Here is an 18,740-nt window from a genome sequence, read left to right on the forward strand (position 1 = left end):
GGCACGGCGACGGGGGACGAAAAGCCGCCGCCGGCGCCCCCGAGGCACTTGTCGGGGACAAGAGCCCCCCGGCCCCGGCCCCGGCCCCGGGCTGCTCCCAGGCAGATCCCCCCCCTTCCCCCCCGCGTCGAGGCACCGGCGGCACCGAGCGGGCCGCGGGCGCCGGGACTGTGCCGGAGCGGAGGCGGTGCCGCAGCGCCACCGCCCGGGCAGCGCCCGGAACGGCAGCGCCGGCAGGGCAGGGCAGGGCAGGGCCGGGCCGGGCCGGGCAGGGCAGGGCAGGGCCGCCGGTCCCGCCGCCAAAGCCGTCCCGCGTCGCCGCTCCTTCACCGCGGCTCTTCCCGCCGGCTTCCCGCCTTTCCCCGCCCCTGCACCCCGGCTCCCTCCGCACAGATCCCCCGTGCGAGGCCGGCGGCAGCGGTGAGGAGCCGGATAGCGCCCTCGACGAGCAAACGCCGTGGGTATCTGAAGCAGAAGGTGTGCGCGAGATGATGGATAGCTGTAAATTCAAGCCGGGCTAAGATACAAGGACAAATTTAGCCCCTTCGGTCTGTCATTGCCTCAACCAAGCAATGTTTGAAAATTGACCAGATTAAAGCCAAAACTCGCCATAAAGGAAAAACCCAGCTAGGTGTTACACAACTGTACTAAAAATAGTATGCTGTGTTCGGGGGCTTCCAACTCCAGCAGCAGAGTAATCAGTGCTAACAGTGGGTTTTTTCCTTATCTCTTCCACTTGTTTGGTGGGGGGTTTGTTTGTTTTTTTTGTTCGTTTGTTTTTAAATTTAATTTTATTTTTATTTTTGTCCATGCTTTAGCAAGTGACCACCATTTACTCAGGAATACGAAGCATGGGGCAAAGGATGGAGATGTGCATGCAAATGCACCATGCCTGATAGTTCCTTACATGGCTTCAACCCATGAAATAGACATTCCTGTCTGTACTTCAGGTTGACTTCTATTTGTACTCCAGCAAATTATTATATGCCATGGATAATAACTGTCTGGCTGTAATGCCATGGATAATAATCCACTGGCTGTAAGTTTTGGAAGGAAAGCTGCTTGTATGTGTCAATACTTATGGAATAAATGTTTAAGAATATTTATGGATATGTTTTCCCTTTTCAAACAACTCATACAAGACACAACAGACTTAATATACATATGAATAGGCCTACATTTGTCAGATGATGTAGCACATCTTTAAAAGTGAAGATGACAGTGATATTTATTGAAAACAATAAATGTGTTTGTGAAAAGTCAGATTTCCAGGTGTATCCCCTCTAGTTCTACCTATCTTTTATCTTGATGTAGGAAAAACAAAGATCCCTGTGTCCCAAATCAGCTACACCTTCTGTTTTGTATAGATAGACTGACGTGATAATTTTTAGTCACATAAAGGGGTTTAGGGAATTCTGTTTTGCTAGAGGGGGGGAAGTAAGAAAACTTCATCTGCAGTCTCCGAAACCTGGGGAAATATAAAACCAATCCAAGCAACAGCAGATATTATTCAGAAAGGTCTATAAAAGTTAGAGCAAGACAAACCAGTCCAGTGTTGCCTGAGCACTATTTCATAAAGTAACCTGCTTTTTTGTTACACTGCATCAATTTCTTGCTGTGTTAGCTGTCATGCCACAGAGACTACTCCTTAAAAATGCGTCAGATAGCATGAGTAGCAAGTAACCACATTATTTGCATTGTTCACAGTATTTGCTTTCTTTCTCCTGTTCCCCCCCGTGTAAGGAAAAGAATTAATTAGTAACAACATGGGTCAGCTGTGATTACTCTTACTGTGGTCCACAGTGAATATTCATATACAGGGAATATTCAAAACCAAACAAGACCTCCCCACTGTGTGTGTGAAGAAGCATGTCCCTGACCAGTGGGGGAGAAAGGCAAGCTTACCAGCGGTGGCAGGGCTACAATGCACTCACAGAGCTGCCTGCTCCTCCTATTTTTTTTCCCTGGCATTTGACAGGGACATGAGCTAAACTTAAGAGTGAAGCAAATACAACACAAATGACCCACAAGAAGGTGGTTTTTTTTTCCAACTGTGCTTTTTAATTTCTAGCAGTTGTATAATATTAAGCACCTTCACACCAGACTCCCAGGAAAAATGCTTACATCAGAATCTCCTGTCTGCTTCTGATTGTGCTGAGTAGGAAACGAGGGTCTCTCTGCAATCAAGTAAGGGGAGTAAGTGACATCTCTGAGTCTTTCTTTGAGTGGCAACAAAGTTAGATTCAGGTGGGGCATTTTCCTATATGTAGAAGGAGAGTATGATATTTCCATCACGAGGCTGATTCTCCTGGATATTTGCAGGTGGGGCTTTGATCCAGTTGATGATGCATCCCACGCATAATGAGTGAGAGAGCTAACAGGAAAGTTGTGGAATTAGAAGAGGCAGCTGAGAAGGAAGGGGCTACTTTTCACCTCCTTGCTACACTTTTCTGGTGATGTCCCATCTATAGCTGTGTACCAGTGTAGGGTACTGGGGACACTGCACCCTGTGCAGCAATGCTGCTGCTGCAGCCCTGCAAGAAGGGGAAAGGCAGGCAAAGCTTGGCTGTCCTGTTGGGTAACCAGGTATGAACCCTCAAATTAAGTGGATGGGTGTGTCTGTGAGCATCTTTGCCAACAAACTCAATACAGCTGCCAGTTTTCATGCCCTGTGAGACCAAGTTTACTATGATGCCACATCATCTGCTGCAGGGGCCAGGAGAGCAACCTAGGGGAGCATCTGCAGCTAGGTGGCTGCTTCAGGAGCTTGATGACTGTCTCATGCAGACATAAATGTGCATCGCCCAGGCCTTTTATTAATGGCTTTGACTTTAAACTCTTCATTTTGATTTGGTGGGTCAGTCTTTTAATGGATTATAGCTAGATTTGCAAGTGAACAAAAAATTATCTTGCATTGAAAGAAATGTTGGCCTTCCTAGTGCTGATAGGAATAATTAGCTACAGAAGCACTGAGCTGTCATGTCGTGGTGAATGGGTGTCCTGAGTGTGCTGGCCTGCAGGTAGCTTTCTTTTTCCACTGATATGGCAGTTACTGATCCCAGCTATTTGTAGAAGGGCTCATATGGTCACTGTACTTGTTCATATATGCCCTACTTCGGCAGCATGACCAGCACACCCAGGGAAACCTCGCTGTGGGAGAATAACCTGGAGTACAAAGACCTCCTGCCCTGACATGTGGTGTCCTCCAGCTGCTGGTGGGATCACAAACTTGTCTGATAGGAGCTAGGGAAAAATGCACAACCTACATCTCTGCCTCTATAGACCTGCTTATGAGCCTCAGGTGTGTACATAACAGCCCCTGCTCTTCTTAAGGGGCCAAAACTGGTCTGAAATGACTGCTGGGGCAGAAGGAACAGTGGTGAAAGTGTATCTCTGGTCTGTGAACAGGACAACCATTGCCCCTTCCTGCCGCCAGCCCAGCTGGGTGGTGTAACCCTCTCCTTGGCTCCCTGCTTGCATCTCAGCTAAAACCCCATCTCAGCATGTGGAGGAGGAAAGATTTATTTTTTCCCTTACATGAGTGTACTGGCTCTGAGATGCTGAATTCTTCCTCCTGCCTCAAATTTCCTGTGTGACATGGAGTACAGTAGTTAATGACTTGAGAGTTCCGTTTTCCAGCTGTAATGTTTTCCTTTCTTCTGACAAATGTTACAGAAATGGATTCTGTAATACACACAAAGCATCACACCAGTGCAATGAATGGGAGTGAGGGGGGCAGATTTTGTAAGTTCTGAGAGATAGTAAATTTATTTTTATAACAATACCTCTTGAAAAGTATTTTTTTCGTTAATTAATTTCTTGAGTCTTGTAATTTTTGGTTATTGGTGCAATTTTTTTGGGTTAGCAATTTGTTCAGCTGTGAATCATTTTGCCTGTTCTGACCTTCCTTTGGAGGCATCTATTTCTGACCTCATGAACAATGCCTTGGGTGAGACACGAGAACCTGATAGATCGTGATGATGTCTTCACAGTTGCCCACTGCTCCTGATATGACATGTAGATGTGTGTGTTCATGTCACAGTGTTTATCAAAACCTTTGTCTATGATTCAAATTAAGGGATAGATACTTGGTTTTGACTTTTATTTCAAAATAGCTCTGCAGAGTGAAGATGAAACATGGATATTGGGACTGAGAGAAAGCAGGGCTGTGTTGGTATGATGCCTTTGTTGTTTTGAAGACTATTTTTTCATTAACTCTTGCATAAGCCTGCACATGGGAAGCTGGTTTCCTTTTTGTGTCATTACCTTCATGCAGAGTTGAGAAATTAAACTTATCAGGGGCATAAACCTCCAGTAAACTGTATTGACCCAGCTACTGTGAGTGTTTGAAGAAAGGCAGCTTTATGCTCTCATTTCATAACATCCTATGGAAGTCAGAAATAAAAAGGTGCTTCTAAAAAATCTGATTTAGTTAGGGACACAATATGAGCACTTTGTTTTGTGAAGACAAGACAGAAACACAGGAGACTTTGTCCTGGTCGTGCTGTGCTGTGTCAGTGACAGCTATAATCATTCACTTGATTGGCTCAGCAGGACTATTTATCTCCAGGTATTTCACCATTGGTCAATAGAAGCATCTTAATAAGTGATTTTTTGAAATCAGATAAAAATGTTTTCTTCCACTGCTCACTTTTTGTTTGCAGCTGGTATCTCAGAATGGTCATATGACTGCAATCACCATGTAAACAACTCATCTTTATACAGCTGGCTTGTATCTCCACTGGAGATACTGCAGCACACACATGACAGTCTTTAACACTATTACTTCACTGGATTTTTATTTAAAGAAAAGCAAGTGTCACATAGGGTTTGCCTTGATGTAGCCTATTACAGAGAGTCTGTCGTGTCTGTAAAACCACCTAGCTCTAGAGAGGTGTGTCTGTGAGTGTAAATGACATGGGCAATGCCTCTGTTTAAGTGAATGACTTATGATACAGGCAAGACAACACTTTCCAAGGGGTTATGATTACTTTACAGATCAGCAGTAGTCTAAAACTAGGGCCCTGATCATGCAAGCGTCCTTGTGGTTAAGGGAATCCCTACTAGATGCACTGTAAGGTGCATGAGGGCTTGTAGGGTCAGTGCCTCAGTTTGCCATAGCTCTGCCTCATATAAAGTAATTAGAGCTTGTCTCTTGGTTGATTTTTTATGAAATAACAAAAGTAGCCTGATTATAAAAGCTTCTAGCATCCTGTGGCTAGGTTTTTAGTGCCCACATACTTACGAGCCTATTGGCATTATTACACAGGCACCTTTAAATTGTAACCTCAAGTCACTTTCAATAATCTAACTTCCTTTAGAGTTTTAAGTTATCTGTATTCAGATTTTTCTCATGTAGCAATGAATTGAGGACTCCTTCCAATGTACTTTTGAAACTATAAAATGAAATCCCCTGAAAGCCTGCTAAGCTTAATAGAAAACTGTAAGAGGTCAAAAATATTATTTAAGTAAATAAAATACACTGAATGTAAAAAGCCAGCAGACAAATTTTGGATGCTGAAAGTTAAATTGTCATGGCTGATGTTATTGAAGTGATTCTGCACAGCTTGCTAATGACTAGGTCATTAAGGTTAACGTGTTAATGAAACTTAAAAATTGAGAAAGCCATCATGAATGAAATATGGGCTCCCTTCTCTCATGCAAAAACTTTTGTTTTAGGTAGTGTATGTCCAGCTCCAGAGCAAACTAACCTCTATACAAATAAAGATGGCAGAATGTGACTCTATAAAAATAAAGGCTGTGTTCCAAGAAAATGCCTACATTACACTAAAACAGATGAAGGTGGGATGAAGTATTTCTGCAAATCATGTCCCATACATGTTATTGCTGATGAACTCCAAAATCATTCTCCAAAATGCTGTTTGTAAATGTTTTCTGAAACCTAAGTCTGACATTGATAAACGTGGTAAACCTTGGATGCTCTTCAATGAGCTGACTCACAGCAACCTGGCAAGCTCATCCCATCTCCATGGGCTAAATCCCCTTCAGTAACAGTGCAGCAAAAACATTTATAAGTGGACACTTTGACCTAGGCTGAAAAACTCTATAGCACTCAGCAATTAAACAGGAAGAAACACAAGTTTAGAAAACAATTTTATTAGACAAATTATTTAGACAAATTATACACAGAAAGCTCTGCCACTTGTAACTGAGGCCTCCAAAAAGTGTTTTGTGTATCTGTATAATAGGCAACACATCAAAATAGGCCTATTTTAAATATCGTACATGGTTAACAGGTTTTTTAATAGCTAAAATCACTGCAACATCTGGTATGTCCCTATGTAGCTTGTTGGAAAGAAATTTTCTCTTTTTTTCTCTTTTTTTTTTTTTTTTTTTTTTTACTCAGAAGTGTGGATGAGTTCATGAATGTTACAAGGGGGAAGCAAGTTGTGCATGCTTTTAGACACTTGCTACCCTGGAAACAAAATGGCCTTTTGCACGATAAGAATTCGTTCTGCCTTACACAGTAGACAATATTTGAAGATTTAGTACAAAAAACAGTGACAGTACAAGATGCTCCCCCAGAACAGAATTAGCATCAAAATAGAATAGATCTGAAGAATATACCTTTTAATTTATCCTAAAGCAAATCACATAGGCTGATTCCTATTAATCCTAGCCAAAGAATGAGTTAGATTAAAATATGTGTATGGTTGCATTTAAAAGAAAACCAAACCAAAAAACTCACAGGATAAACTGCTTGCTTTCTACTTAACCGCATTTTTAGTTTTAAGGATTACAAATTGAAAGCTCTTCCTACGTTTCTAACAGGTAACAGTGTTACTTAAAAAAGCTGGTGCCAAAGTGGGCACTGGTTTTGCTCTCACTGCTGTTCTTTTTCTTACTCTATACAGTTGGCACTAATGTAAAAAATACACAGCTCCTCTAAACCTAACTTAACATAGAAAGGGTTAAAATGAGCGCCTGTTCATATTTTTTTTTCCTTAGAACAATACATGATTATAATTAAGGCCACATCTGTATATCTCAAGGGCTTATTTTTTTTTCTCTACTAACACCATTATTGTATTGATCAACTGTACTGACTTGGAAAAGGATTTATTAACCTTTGATCTATGTTTAACTTCTCTAGAGCTATATTAGTTGTTCATGAACATGGTATACCTAAGAGAGAGTTCCATTTGTCTAATTAATTAAAAGGAAAATTATCAAGATTAGCCTTATAGAATGCTCAATAGCCAATGCAAAACCTAACCAAAGGAGTTACATCTAGGTACAAATGTTAAATTGCCCCGGATGTTCTAATAAAAAAGTATAAAATATGCTCTGTTGGCAAACGATGCAAGTCAGAATAACATTAAAGCAACCCGTCTTTTCTAAATGAAAAGACACCCTGCACTGTACATCTCTCCTGTATACAACACATTTTTACTAAAGCTTTATTAAATGAATTGCAATAGCAACGGCTGCCATTTTATAGCTATATATACATGTATATATATATACACATACCTTTGTGTATATATGTATATATATATATGTATGAGATACTAATTTATTTAACACAACAGAGGCTTCTGCCATATGATACAGTTTACTGTACATAAGAAAAACTTTTAACACTGTACAATCACATAAAGGTCATATGCACTGTTGCAGTGCAAAAGTAGATTTAACTGTAGTCTTTACTGGCATAGTAATGGCTTTTTGTAATCCTACAAAATTGCATTCTTATATTATGGGGCCTGAATGATCTTTTAACTTCATTTGTTTTCCATTCTTTTTTTTTTCTTCTTTTGTCTTTTTGCCTTTTTTTTAATTTTTTTTTCCATTTTTTGAACTGCAGGGTTTGCCTTTGGTCCACAGTTAAAAGGACACACAGCAGTGGAGCGCTGACCGGATGCAGCAGAGTACATGAAAAATACTTAAGTTATTGCAATTATAGTAAAAAAAGGTGGTGGGGGAGGAGGAGCAAATGCCCTTCTGTAAAGTAATCCTCAGGGTTTTTCTATGCATGAATCGCTGCACATTTCCTATATTTAAAGTATATGAAAAGCCTGAAGTAACCAAAACCTAACGCGGTGATAAACCAAAGAATAAGTGATTCAAGTAGTAAAGAGAATAAGGGGAGACAGAAGAGACCAGACTGAGAAAGCAGAGAAGAGGAGGAGGAAGAGTTGCTACTAATAATTCTGATTCTTAAATAAAATAAAGGAAAAAAACCCCAAACAACCCAAACAGAAAATAACCCTCAAACAAATAAAAAAAACCCCAAACCACAACCCTCAAAACCAAAAAATAAGGAAAAGAAGAAAGGTTACATCCATGTTAGTCCCACAATATTACAGCTACTCCTTGCAAAGGGAGTCCTAAATAAGAAACAGTGAAGAAACTTGTTCTGGTGCTCAGATGGAGGTGCCTCGGTCTGGGTCACTACCAATATTCAGACCCAGAGTAGGAGTTGGTTGGTAAGGGATAGATGACATTGTTTTGATGGGGCTTCTGAAAAAGCCACCGTTAGGTGCCCTGTGCCTGAAAGGGCCAGTTCGGTGCTCGGGCACGCTGCCGAAGGAGAAACCCGAAGCGGCTTTAGCAGACAGAGTGCGGCTCAGAGTCTGGATCTGCTCTGGTATGAAGGTGGTTGTGGTGATGTGAGTGTTTCTGAAGTCACTGATTTGCTCCAGTGCCTGACGTGTGGGTAAAGTGTCAATGTCCAGCGGGGTCAAGTCAATCGATGAGGTGGAGAACTGTTTATGGGGACTGTCGTCATCTGTGCAGAGGCTGTTCACACGCCTGTGGAGGTGCTCCAGGTCGATCTCCTTGTCGTCCTGGGGAATGAGAAAAACAAGAGGCACCACTCACCACCGCCGTTTGTGCTGGATTGAAGTTTCACAGGGTGATCAGAACGGCTCGGGAAGCACAATGCACAATTAACTAGAGCTGGCTGTTGGCTCACGGTGTCTCTGAATGTCACCAGCAAACACCCCGTCGCCTGAAGCCAGGGGGGTGAAGCCAAACCGAGGCAGACCCTTACACCACAGCTACCTCCAAATCCTGTATCCAAACAAAAAACCTCAAAGCACCACTGGTAGATTTTCAGGAAAAGCCAGGCTCGGAGCTAGGTGGGTTAGACTAGCAACAGCTGAATAACAGTAAACTGCATAATCTCAAATGCCTGGAATGATACCAGTTCTTCAACTCCGCAAGGAGAACTAAATTTGGATGTCAACATGGGAGGCTCTGAGGGATCAGGTTGCCATCTTTGTCATCCTCTCAGGATTCAAGGAAGGGCTAGAAACATCTCAGGTTCCTTATTGCCTTTATAATGTAAATTGCGGTATAGAAAAGCTGAACATACAGAGGAAAAATCCAAGTGCTGGTGACTCATTGACATCACACAGAAAGGAGTACACCAGCCGATTTTAAATTACAATGCCAACAGAGGGATTAATTATCTTCTTACCTACAAAGAAGCAGTTCCATCTATTCTGATGGAATTATACTTCTGTGGGTGAGAAGGCGGCCTGATTATTTATCATAATATATCATCGCTCCTCTTACCTCTGTCCCTTTTCCTTCTTAAATCTCTCCTCCCAGAGAACTCAATTAAACAGGTTTGTTTGTTATAATTGAGAATTTAAATGAACAGAAGTTAAAAAAGAGGAGGAAATCCCAGGTGACCCAGTAAATCACCTGTATTGTACATACATATTTCTACTTAACTGCAAAGCTTAATTCAAAGCAGCATTAAGTATACACGTACAGGGGTATTCCCTCAGTCTAGGTTGCACAGCTCATTCAGAACAAAAATCAATTTCAACTAACCTTAAAATTTACCTTAATCTCTGTGAAATTTACTGGCTCTTCCAGGCCACTAGAAATATCTCACACTCTAGGACCTCACAGAGGATAATTGGGCAGCCGATAGATGTGCACTGATGACTTCCAGCCTTGATTACTGAAATTCAATGACTGGCTTGATCCAGAGCTCTCTGAATCAATGGCAAAACTAGTATACCGAATGGGCTTGAGATCCCTCCTTTGTCTAGGAATGAAGTCAAGCACTCTGAAAAAGTCCACACCTAGAATAAACTGCAGGTGTTCATCTATTTAGCGAAATGGATCACTGAACATTTGCACTGGTACCACGCCGAACACAGAGCCCAACTGGAAGGAGACTGAGAGGTCAGCTCCTCTCTGGGATTTTACCCTCCGAAGGCAAGGACGGGGAGGCAAACCAGGGGAAAAGGGGCAGGGAACAGGGCATCAGGGATCTCCCAGGGACTGGATGATCACTGACCACAGAGGCTTTGGTTTGAGCTCATCACGGGAAGGAAAAAATGCAGTGCTCATTTCTTGGACTTAGCTTTCTGTCTATAGTTTATTCACATGTGACATAGACATGGATGCACATAACAACCACACAGGTGACATCAAATCCAAACGCATTCACCAAACGCTCTCTCCTAAAAAATTTGGAGCTGCATATGGATGCAGGAGAACTGGGGCCACATCAGAAAGCTAAAGAAATATACAGAGGCTCCATTAGCACGTGCAAGTCATGACTATGTCTCTGAGGGACAGTCCTAAATATTTTTCTCTTTTGCTTGGGTTTTGTTTGTTTGTTTTTAATTTTGAAAAAAAAAACATACAAACACTTTGTAATTTAAAATGCCAATTGGGAAAAGATTGGAATTTCATAATTTCTGAGCCTCTACAAGTTACTCAAAATAGTCCTCTTTCTTTTACAGAGATGCATTTGGGGCTAGGGTCAGACCAGTGAAAATATATAAGCGGTGATACTCTCCCATGCTTAGCCCACAACCCAATCTCCACCCAACTGATACACCAAAATGAGACCCACTCACAGTAAGATTGTGCATATCTCCATAATATGATCTTTCCTCTTCTCTCTTGTGTGATCAGTAGTGAAATATTCAGCAGTTTTCACATTTAAATTATCATCAGGCTTCAGAGTCAACATCCCATTGAGATTACTGGGGCGGTTCATACTTCTCTCAGAGCTACTGTTTAAGGCTGTCTGCAGACTCAGGCAGACATCATTGAATGGGTTACTTCTGGCACGCGACCGAAATGTTATCTTCACAACCATAAGACAATTTTTTTCAGTATAAATGCTTGCATTCTGGAGCACAAGATGGCAGCCACCAGGAAAAAGGGTTGGCTTGCTGACCACAAAGTGGCCCAATCTGACCCCCGATTCTGGACTAGTGGCCTGGAAGAGCCAATGGATTTCATGGAAGCTAAAATGAATTTTAAGAAAGTTAGTTACGATGTATTTCTTGCTGAATGACCCCCACATCCAGGATAATGGGGACATTCAGCACATACGTCCATGTTAAACTCAGTTTTGAGCCAAGCTTTTCAATTTAGCGTTGAGATGCAATTTTAAATGCTAAACTAATGACCATATAGCAAAGATCAAGGAGGCCAAATTATACCATTTGTGGAAAGTATACACTTGAATTTCTCAGCATTTGAAAATTGAAATAGAAATTTTTTAGTTGTACAAAATATCTGTGTGGTTTTTTTTCTTTTCCTTTGTTATTGATTTTCCTGTTTTGCATCAGATAAATATGAAGTATGAAGTTCTGAAAGTTTGGATGAACAACAATCAAGTAAATTTTAGGTTTTTGAAATAATTTACCAGTTGAAACTATATGGTTTCCACTCCTGAGAAACCCAATTTAAAGACTAGAGATTCCTTTTTTTTTTTCCTTTTAATAATGGTCCGGTCCAGATCTTGAACAAAAAAAAAAAAAAAAAAAGCTTGGGAATTAAAACAGGCAAGAAAAGATTAAACGTATTTTAACATCAGTGCCAATGCTGTCTAATTAGGTAGGGTAATTAATCCTTCCCTAATATACAGCATTAGATTAGCAGGAATAAACACAATGGAGAAACTGCAGAGAAAGCAAGACCACTGCACACAAATTAACAGCAATACCCCACAAGCTACACAGATGTGCCTAAGCTACACAGACAGAAAAGCTATATTTGACAGTGTGTCATTAAAGCTCATATTTGGGTTCAGCTTTGGGTGTTGCTGCCAGGTTTATTTTAATAAATTGTTTTGTCCCTGATTTTTTTTTTAGTATTTTGTAAATGTAAATACTTAATGATAAAGGTAAGAAATTTGGTATAAAGTTGCATAAGGCTCAGATGGCTGGTAAAGGGACAGGTAGGTTACCACAGGAAGGAAAGCATTACACATGCAGGTGTAGAAGCAAACTCATCTCAGATGTAAAATAACATATCTCCCTGTGGCCTCCGTCCAAGATTTTCTGAAACAAGTCTGTAGTAGATTTCAGAAATAAGCCTGGCCTGAACCTGAAAAATCTAATGTAGCCTTACTTCCCTGGACTTCAGATGCAATAATGAGAACTGAAGTTCATGGAAGTCTCAAGAGGTCAGTATTTCTGAAAATGGGGACAAGACTCAGCCATTGAGCTTAGGGGATATATTTTTCAAGAAGTAACCAAGAAACCTGGTGAGAATTAGCTGTCACCAATGGGAATAATGAACCAAATATTGATGTATTAATAATGTACTATTCTACAAGTAACAGATGTGTTTTACTCAGAATAGTTGCATATTTATACATCATCAACATATATTTATTTCCATTCAAAGAATTTATTTCTAGAAAGAATAGCTTAAAAGGTTTTGAGGAACATAATTTATCTTAAAAAATCAGGAAGCTAATGAAGTATCTCTAAATTTGATTACCCACCCTCTCTAGTGCTATAAAGTCAAGGCAGCAATATTTAGGGTGCATGAAAATTCCCCAGGAGAAATGGAGGGTCTAATACCTCTTTTGATGGAACCCGGGAGCCTTTCCTTTTATTCCACCACGTTTCCAACATTGCAATGAAACAGGATAGGACAATCCCTGCAGCGAGGATGCAGAAAACACCTGCAAAACTTTTTATGTCCAGGGCACCTCCTTTCTGTTTGGTATCCACAGATGAGTAAAGATCACACTGACCGTTCTTCGGCCACCATTTATGCTTCAGTATGTCCATGTCGCCATTCTGCTGCAGCTCCAAAATCCTGGAGGGGAAAGCACAGAAGTCAGTGGTTACAGTGGGGCAGTGGACAGCGGCACCTGGGAGTGTGAGGATGGAATCTGACTACTTGCAACCTTCCCATATGTCCTGGAAAGCCAAGAAGCTGATGAACCCAGGCAGGCTGATTTAGGCAGAAAAGAAAGCTTGAATATGGGGTTGCCTGTTAGACTGAGCACATAGATATCCATGTTCTACTCTAGATACAGGAAAGCACACACGACTCTCTCTTGTCTTCTTTTAACATCCTTAATGAAAAGACTTTACTTCATATACTGTATTTTCTTAATTGGTTTTCACTACAGACTATGTCAGTAGACTTTTGTAGTGCATTATATATTTGACAATATTTTGCATTTTAATCACTGGAGAAGAGACATTTCAATTAAAAAAACTCCCCAAACCAGAAGGTAAATACAGTCCAGATGGACCACAAGTTACACTTTATTGTAAATTGATCCTTATCAGGTTACCTACTTGCTGCTTTGGAGAGAGAGAGAGAACAAAGCCATCTTATTACAGTCAGTGGCGACCTAAACTAATCTTGCTTAACGTGAGAATGTGACCCGATGATAAGTGATTCCACAGGAGGGTTCCTTGCTGTGGAATTCACTTGTCCTTGGACCTACATATCCAGCCCATGAAGATTTACTGGGTAGCTTGCAAGGACAATGCACTTAACTAGACTTCCTGTGGGATGAGCAGTTTGAGAAATGAGAATTTTATTTGTAAGAAGATTTTCATATTTAGTTCATTTATTCCTGAGGAGAGTGTTTTTTTAAAAACATCCAGAAATGACTAGAGTAACAGCTGGGTGTCTCTGGTTATCCAAAATAAAAAATTCAATGATCACATCTAAAAAGAATAAAACAGAGGGAATGTTTTCCTTCATATAATAAATTTGTTTTTCATTTCAGTGTTGGAAGACAAACAATTACTTGTGCAATCATTTGACACAGCATGCAAAGAAATCCAAGTGCACACAAACCAGCAGAGGTCTGGGATGTTGCTACCAGAGACTGTACTGCATCAGAGGGGGAAGAAAAGCTGTCCTACTGTCTCAGGGCTACCATAACAGCTCAATGCAGTGGTCTAACATCATCAACCTTGAAAGGGAGTTTGAATGCACCTTGGAAGCACAGAGCAACTGCTCTATACAGAATTTACTCAGTCTCCCATGCTGCTTGAATAGGCAGTCGTGTCAGTGAAGTCACCTAATTTTCTGTGGCACATCCAAATGACCATATATTTATGCTGTGGTCCTACCAGGAATGGGAGACCTGACACAGCCACCAGTGGCTGAAATCTCAGCACAGCTCTGGAATGAGCTTCCACTTCCTACCTAGTAGTACAACTGGCGCCTGAGATCCTCACCTGTTCAGAGGGGAACCACTTGTTTACCTCTGTGCTGTACCAAAGGGAACAGTGCCCTCAAGGAACAGATCACAGGCAATACACATGTCCTTGGAGATGCCAGAATCACCTTGTTTGTATAGCTTTGTGTTTATAAGAAGTGGGACAAATTCTGTGCAGTGCCTGCCGACACTACATCGCTGAAGGTCCAGCCCTGGAGAGGGGCAAACAAGATCACAGTTGCCTGGGCTATATTTTGAATTCTTCCAAACTCAGAGTCAACTTGGGGAAACCTCATCCTGAAGCTTCCTGAGGCAGCAGGGTGGTCAAGGGTGGGAGAATTCTCCGTTCTGTTACAAGAGACAGAGTAGCTGTTATGAGACATCCATGTTCGGAGGAGCTTTGGAGGCATGTGGACCATACACAGGAGTGCTGTCATTGCTGCCTACAGCTGCCTATTGGGAGTGTGTAGGGAAGCTGAAACTAGACCCACTGACAGGAAGAGATGCAACTGGGATAAACCAGAAGATAAGAAATTCCAACTAGATAAGAGAAGAATGGGAGAGGTCAAACACTGGAACAGAGAATTTATGGCACCACCACCCTTGACAACATTCAAAGACCCACTGGGAAAGACCCAGAGCAAACTGACCTAACTGGACCTGCTCTGATCAGAGGGCTGGACTGGAGATCAGATTACTGCTCTGCAACTGCAAACACAGTCCATACATTACCCTCTATCATGGCATACAATCCTTACAGAAAGAACTCACCATAATCCTGGTTCCTGCTGCCCTAGAATCCTGTAATAGGATTTAGGTGAGCATTTTGCCCAAATATGCCAGTCTGACAAGTTAGCGGGAGCAGATAGTAAGTACAAACAGAACCTTTTTGTATAAGTTCTTGTGGAATAACAGTAGATTAATTTTCAATGCCTAATCCAAACATACGTGGTTTTATATTTAGGAATTACTGTACTATCTACACAAGGCAGTAACAGAACAACATCCATGGGGCTTATTTCTTCCAGCAGTGGCTGTAATCCCTGAGCAGGACTATTTTCTCTGTTTTATTCAGTCAGGAATAGAATGAACCATCCAAATGATTGCTCTATTCTCATTAATTAAATGATTCTTCACTTGTCAGTATAATTCTTGATTACACAAGACATCTTTTTAACAAAAGACATTTGCATAAAAACACTGAGCTTTGGCTTGTTCCTTAATAGAGATTTATTCCTAATTGTACTCCTGGTAATTATTGGCAATTTTCTTTATGGATGTAACATATAGTTCAATTATTTAAAGGAAAACATAAAAAAAGCAGTAGAAACCAGCGATAGTAATGGTATCATTACACGGAAAAGCTTGAGAAGTCAAAAGCTTATAATGAAGCCTTGTAAAACTGCAGCTTAAAACAGATGTTGAGGAATAAAATATATATCAACAGAAATGATAAGAGCACGAATATCTAACTCTATTAATGTGATGCAGAGAATAAGGACGATCATGCTTCTCTTAGACTTCACAAACACTTTGTTCTGGAATTCACCTGTCTGTGGAACTAAAATAGTTAACATACTTAGAAGATTTAACACTTCTGACCTGTTCCTAGTTATGAAACTTCCTATTTTAGTAGCTCATTTTCATAAACAAAAATTGTACTTTAATGAAAATTCCAGGAAAAACACAGGAGGATGGGAGGATAGCACACGAGTACTGCTATCCCTGCATGCTGCAGGAGCTTCCCACACGATGGCACTCTTTCCATAAAAATATGTGGTTTTGCTGCAGCTCCTGGTGGGTGCCCTGATACATTCTAATCAGATGTACCTGTTGGGTGGCAGACACTACAATCAGTTTGATATTTGATTTTCAAATTTAATAAATGACTAAAGTAATAACGCATTAACTAAATGCTCTGAATGATAATGATGTTCTAATGCTATAATTCCAGCAAGTGCCTCTTTTCCCAAGTTCCAGATGTTTAAAACTGAACTTTTTCCTCGAGAGACTTGGCTCCTTTGAGCCTGCTGTATTGGTGCAGAGTAGTATTGCAACACATAAGCCAGTAGAAAGAGTGGTGGAAAGTATTAAGTAGGGGGCAGGAGTTCCTGCTGTTTTGAAATACCACAGTCTCAAAATGCTTACAAAAGAAGCCTATATATTGAAATAATCTGATTTGTCCAAAAAATACCATGATCTCTAAAACTTGCTTATGGATAGAGTGCAGATCTTAATATATTTTTCTTTAGTAGGCTAATGTTAGAGTAACATTTTTCAAGGCAATGACGTAAATTTATCGAGCTGCACAAAAGAAAATATCTGCATGCAGTTTAATGGATTTGGCTCTGAATTCACAGTGCCAAGTGATGTCTAGAGGATAGAAACATAGAAAACTAAACTGCCTGTGGTTTCTAAATCTAACAGGGATGTGAACAAATCCTACTGAATCAATGGGAATAGGGCTGGATTCCACTCACTAACTACATACTTCACTGCTGGCAGTGAAATGTAATCACTCCTCCAAAATACCCACAGATAAAAAGCCCCCAGCCTAATATGTGCAAGGTGTCACAAATGCTACACAATTGAGACCTCTGCGACAACACTTTTTTTGATGTAATTTTATTCTGAGCTATCAGTAGTGAGCAAAAGATACGACAGGACACTTACAATGCTATCAGAAATGCCAGTGCATGTTCTGGGATGTCAGAGGTTACTGAATATCAGCTTCCTGCACCAGGAACATGTTATCCAGAGGGATAACTTCACCATTGGCACTGATGGGGAAGAGGAGATGATGAGGTGCTATTCTGTCCCTAGTCAGAAGATCAGGGTGCAGTAGAGAGCAGATGAGCAGAGTTGTGTGATGAATGCCCACCGTCGAAAGGGGGAGAAAAAGTAAATTAAAAAAAAATAAAAGAAGTGGCTATACTGGTATACCTTAGTGGGCTGTGCCTTGGGGGTCTGAGCCAAGGTCCCTGGCCTTGTGCTTGCTCCCAGGGGGCCCCTGGGAAACTGCTGTGGATTGCATTTGGGAGCACTTGGTACTTGCAGATGGGGACAGGTGGTTACAAGACCTCTAGTAGCTTCTGCAGTTGTTAGCCAAGAGTCAAATTTCTCGGGCAAAACCTCTTCACTGGAGTTTTTCTAAAAAAATCTGGTATAAAGTTTTTGCAGAATTTGGTTTTCCTCTTCAAATAAGATATAAAACTAAGCTTATTTATAAGCATCCTTCAGTTATCAAAGCAGACAGGTAGGAACCCACAAGGAGAATTTGGTTGTTTTTTTTTTTTATTTCAGTGAAGCAACTGCCTAATCTTTCTTATTAACTGGAGTGATGCCAACTCCTATTGCATCTCCCATTGCATCTTCCAGAGCAAGCTTTAGGTTTTGGCAAAGCAGCTTTCACCAGTGCCACCTGGAAGGCTGGCTCAGGGCTTTGGTGCCAGAGAGGGATGGCTGCTGCCCAGCCTGGCTTGCTGCCTCCTGACAGGGAAAGAGGCAGTCCCAGACATGGGGAAGGAAATGGGAAATAAGAATGGAGACAGGCAAGTAGTAGACTCTTGGGGTCCTTTCCATCTCCTCCCCCACCAGTGGCACCTCATCGTCTCACTGAGATCTGATGAGTTTTCATATTTTGCCCTTATCCTTGAGGCCTTGAAGGAGACACATGTTGATGCTCAAAGCCTTGACTTTTATGCTATAAATCATGTTTGCATCATATTTCAGCAGGAAAAGCATGTGTGGGAAGGTGTAGGGCAGAAGTCATTGTTCCCAGGTGAAAGAAAGAGGGGAGCAGTGCCAGTGCCTGCTCCTGGGTGGACTGAGGTGATGCTAGGAGAGCTTGCCAGATGAGCCAAACACCCAGAGGCAGAGAGATCATTGTTATTCCAGTCCTTTCTTTAACTACAGATCTTGATATCTGTGAGAATTTTTGGGTTTGAAGAGACTGTTTTCTGTGTGTGGATTTTTTTTAAGCCAGCTTTTTAATGAGCTGCCAATCACGGGCTCCATGAGAGGAAATTTTTCGTGCCAGCCAAATGCTGCCAGATTAGACGAAACGGTGCTCCCTCTCCACCCATTCCCACCACTTAACCCAGCAAAAGAGTGCCCTTGGGTCCAGCTGCAAAGTCTGTTTTATGGCAGAGACTCTGAGCAGATTTAAACCCAACTAGCTTGTGGCCCATGAAGGCAGGCAGGTGGTCGTCTTCTGATCTGCCCTTCAGCAGTGCTCAGCATCACAGTGCTGTCACTAGGAAGTCAGTGCACAGAAACAAGGATAAGCATCTCACCTTCTAGGGATAGAAGAAGC

At 41.4% G+C, this 18,740-nt stretch overlaps 1 protein-coding gene across 1 annotated transcript in view; it reads right to left on the reverse strand.

Moving 5' to 3' along the window:
- Positions 1 to 6,107: 6,107 nt before the first annotated feature.
- GRID2 (glutamate ionotropic receptor delta type subunit 2) overlaps positions 6,108 to 18,740 on the reverse strand; it is a 692,444-nt gene continuing 679,811 nt past the window's right edge. Inside the window, exons 15-16 of the mRNA XM_051789746.1 lie at positions 12,816 to 13,056; positions 6,108 to 8,810 (exon numbers count right to left, since the gene is read on the reverse strand). Coding sequence (XP_051645706.1) covers positions 8,388 to 8,810; positions 12,816 to 13,056 — 664 coding nt within the window. The 3' untranslated portion in view covers positions 6,108 to 8,387. The remainder of the gene's footprint in view (positions 8,811 to 12,815; positions 13,057 to 18,740) is intronic.

The sequence above is a fragment of the Manacus candei genome, unplaced genomic scaffold (genome assembly GCF_025592945.1).
Source record: "Manacus candei isolate 608988 ecotype Guabito, Panama unplaced genomic scaffold, ASM2559294v1 h1tg000028l, whole genome shotgun sequence".
Classification (NCBI taxonomy): domain Eukaryota; kingdom Metazoa; phylum Chordata; class Aves; order Passeriformes; family Pipridae; genus Manacus; species Manacus candei.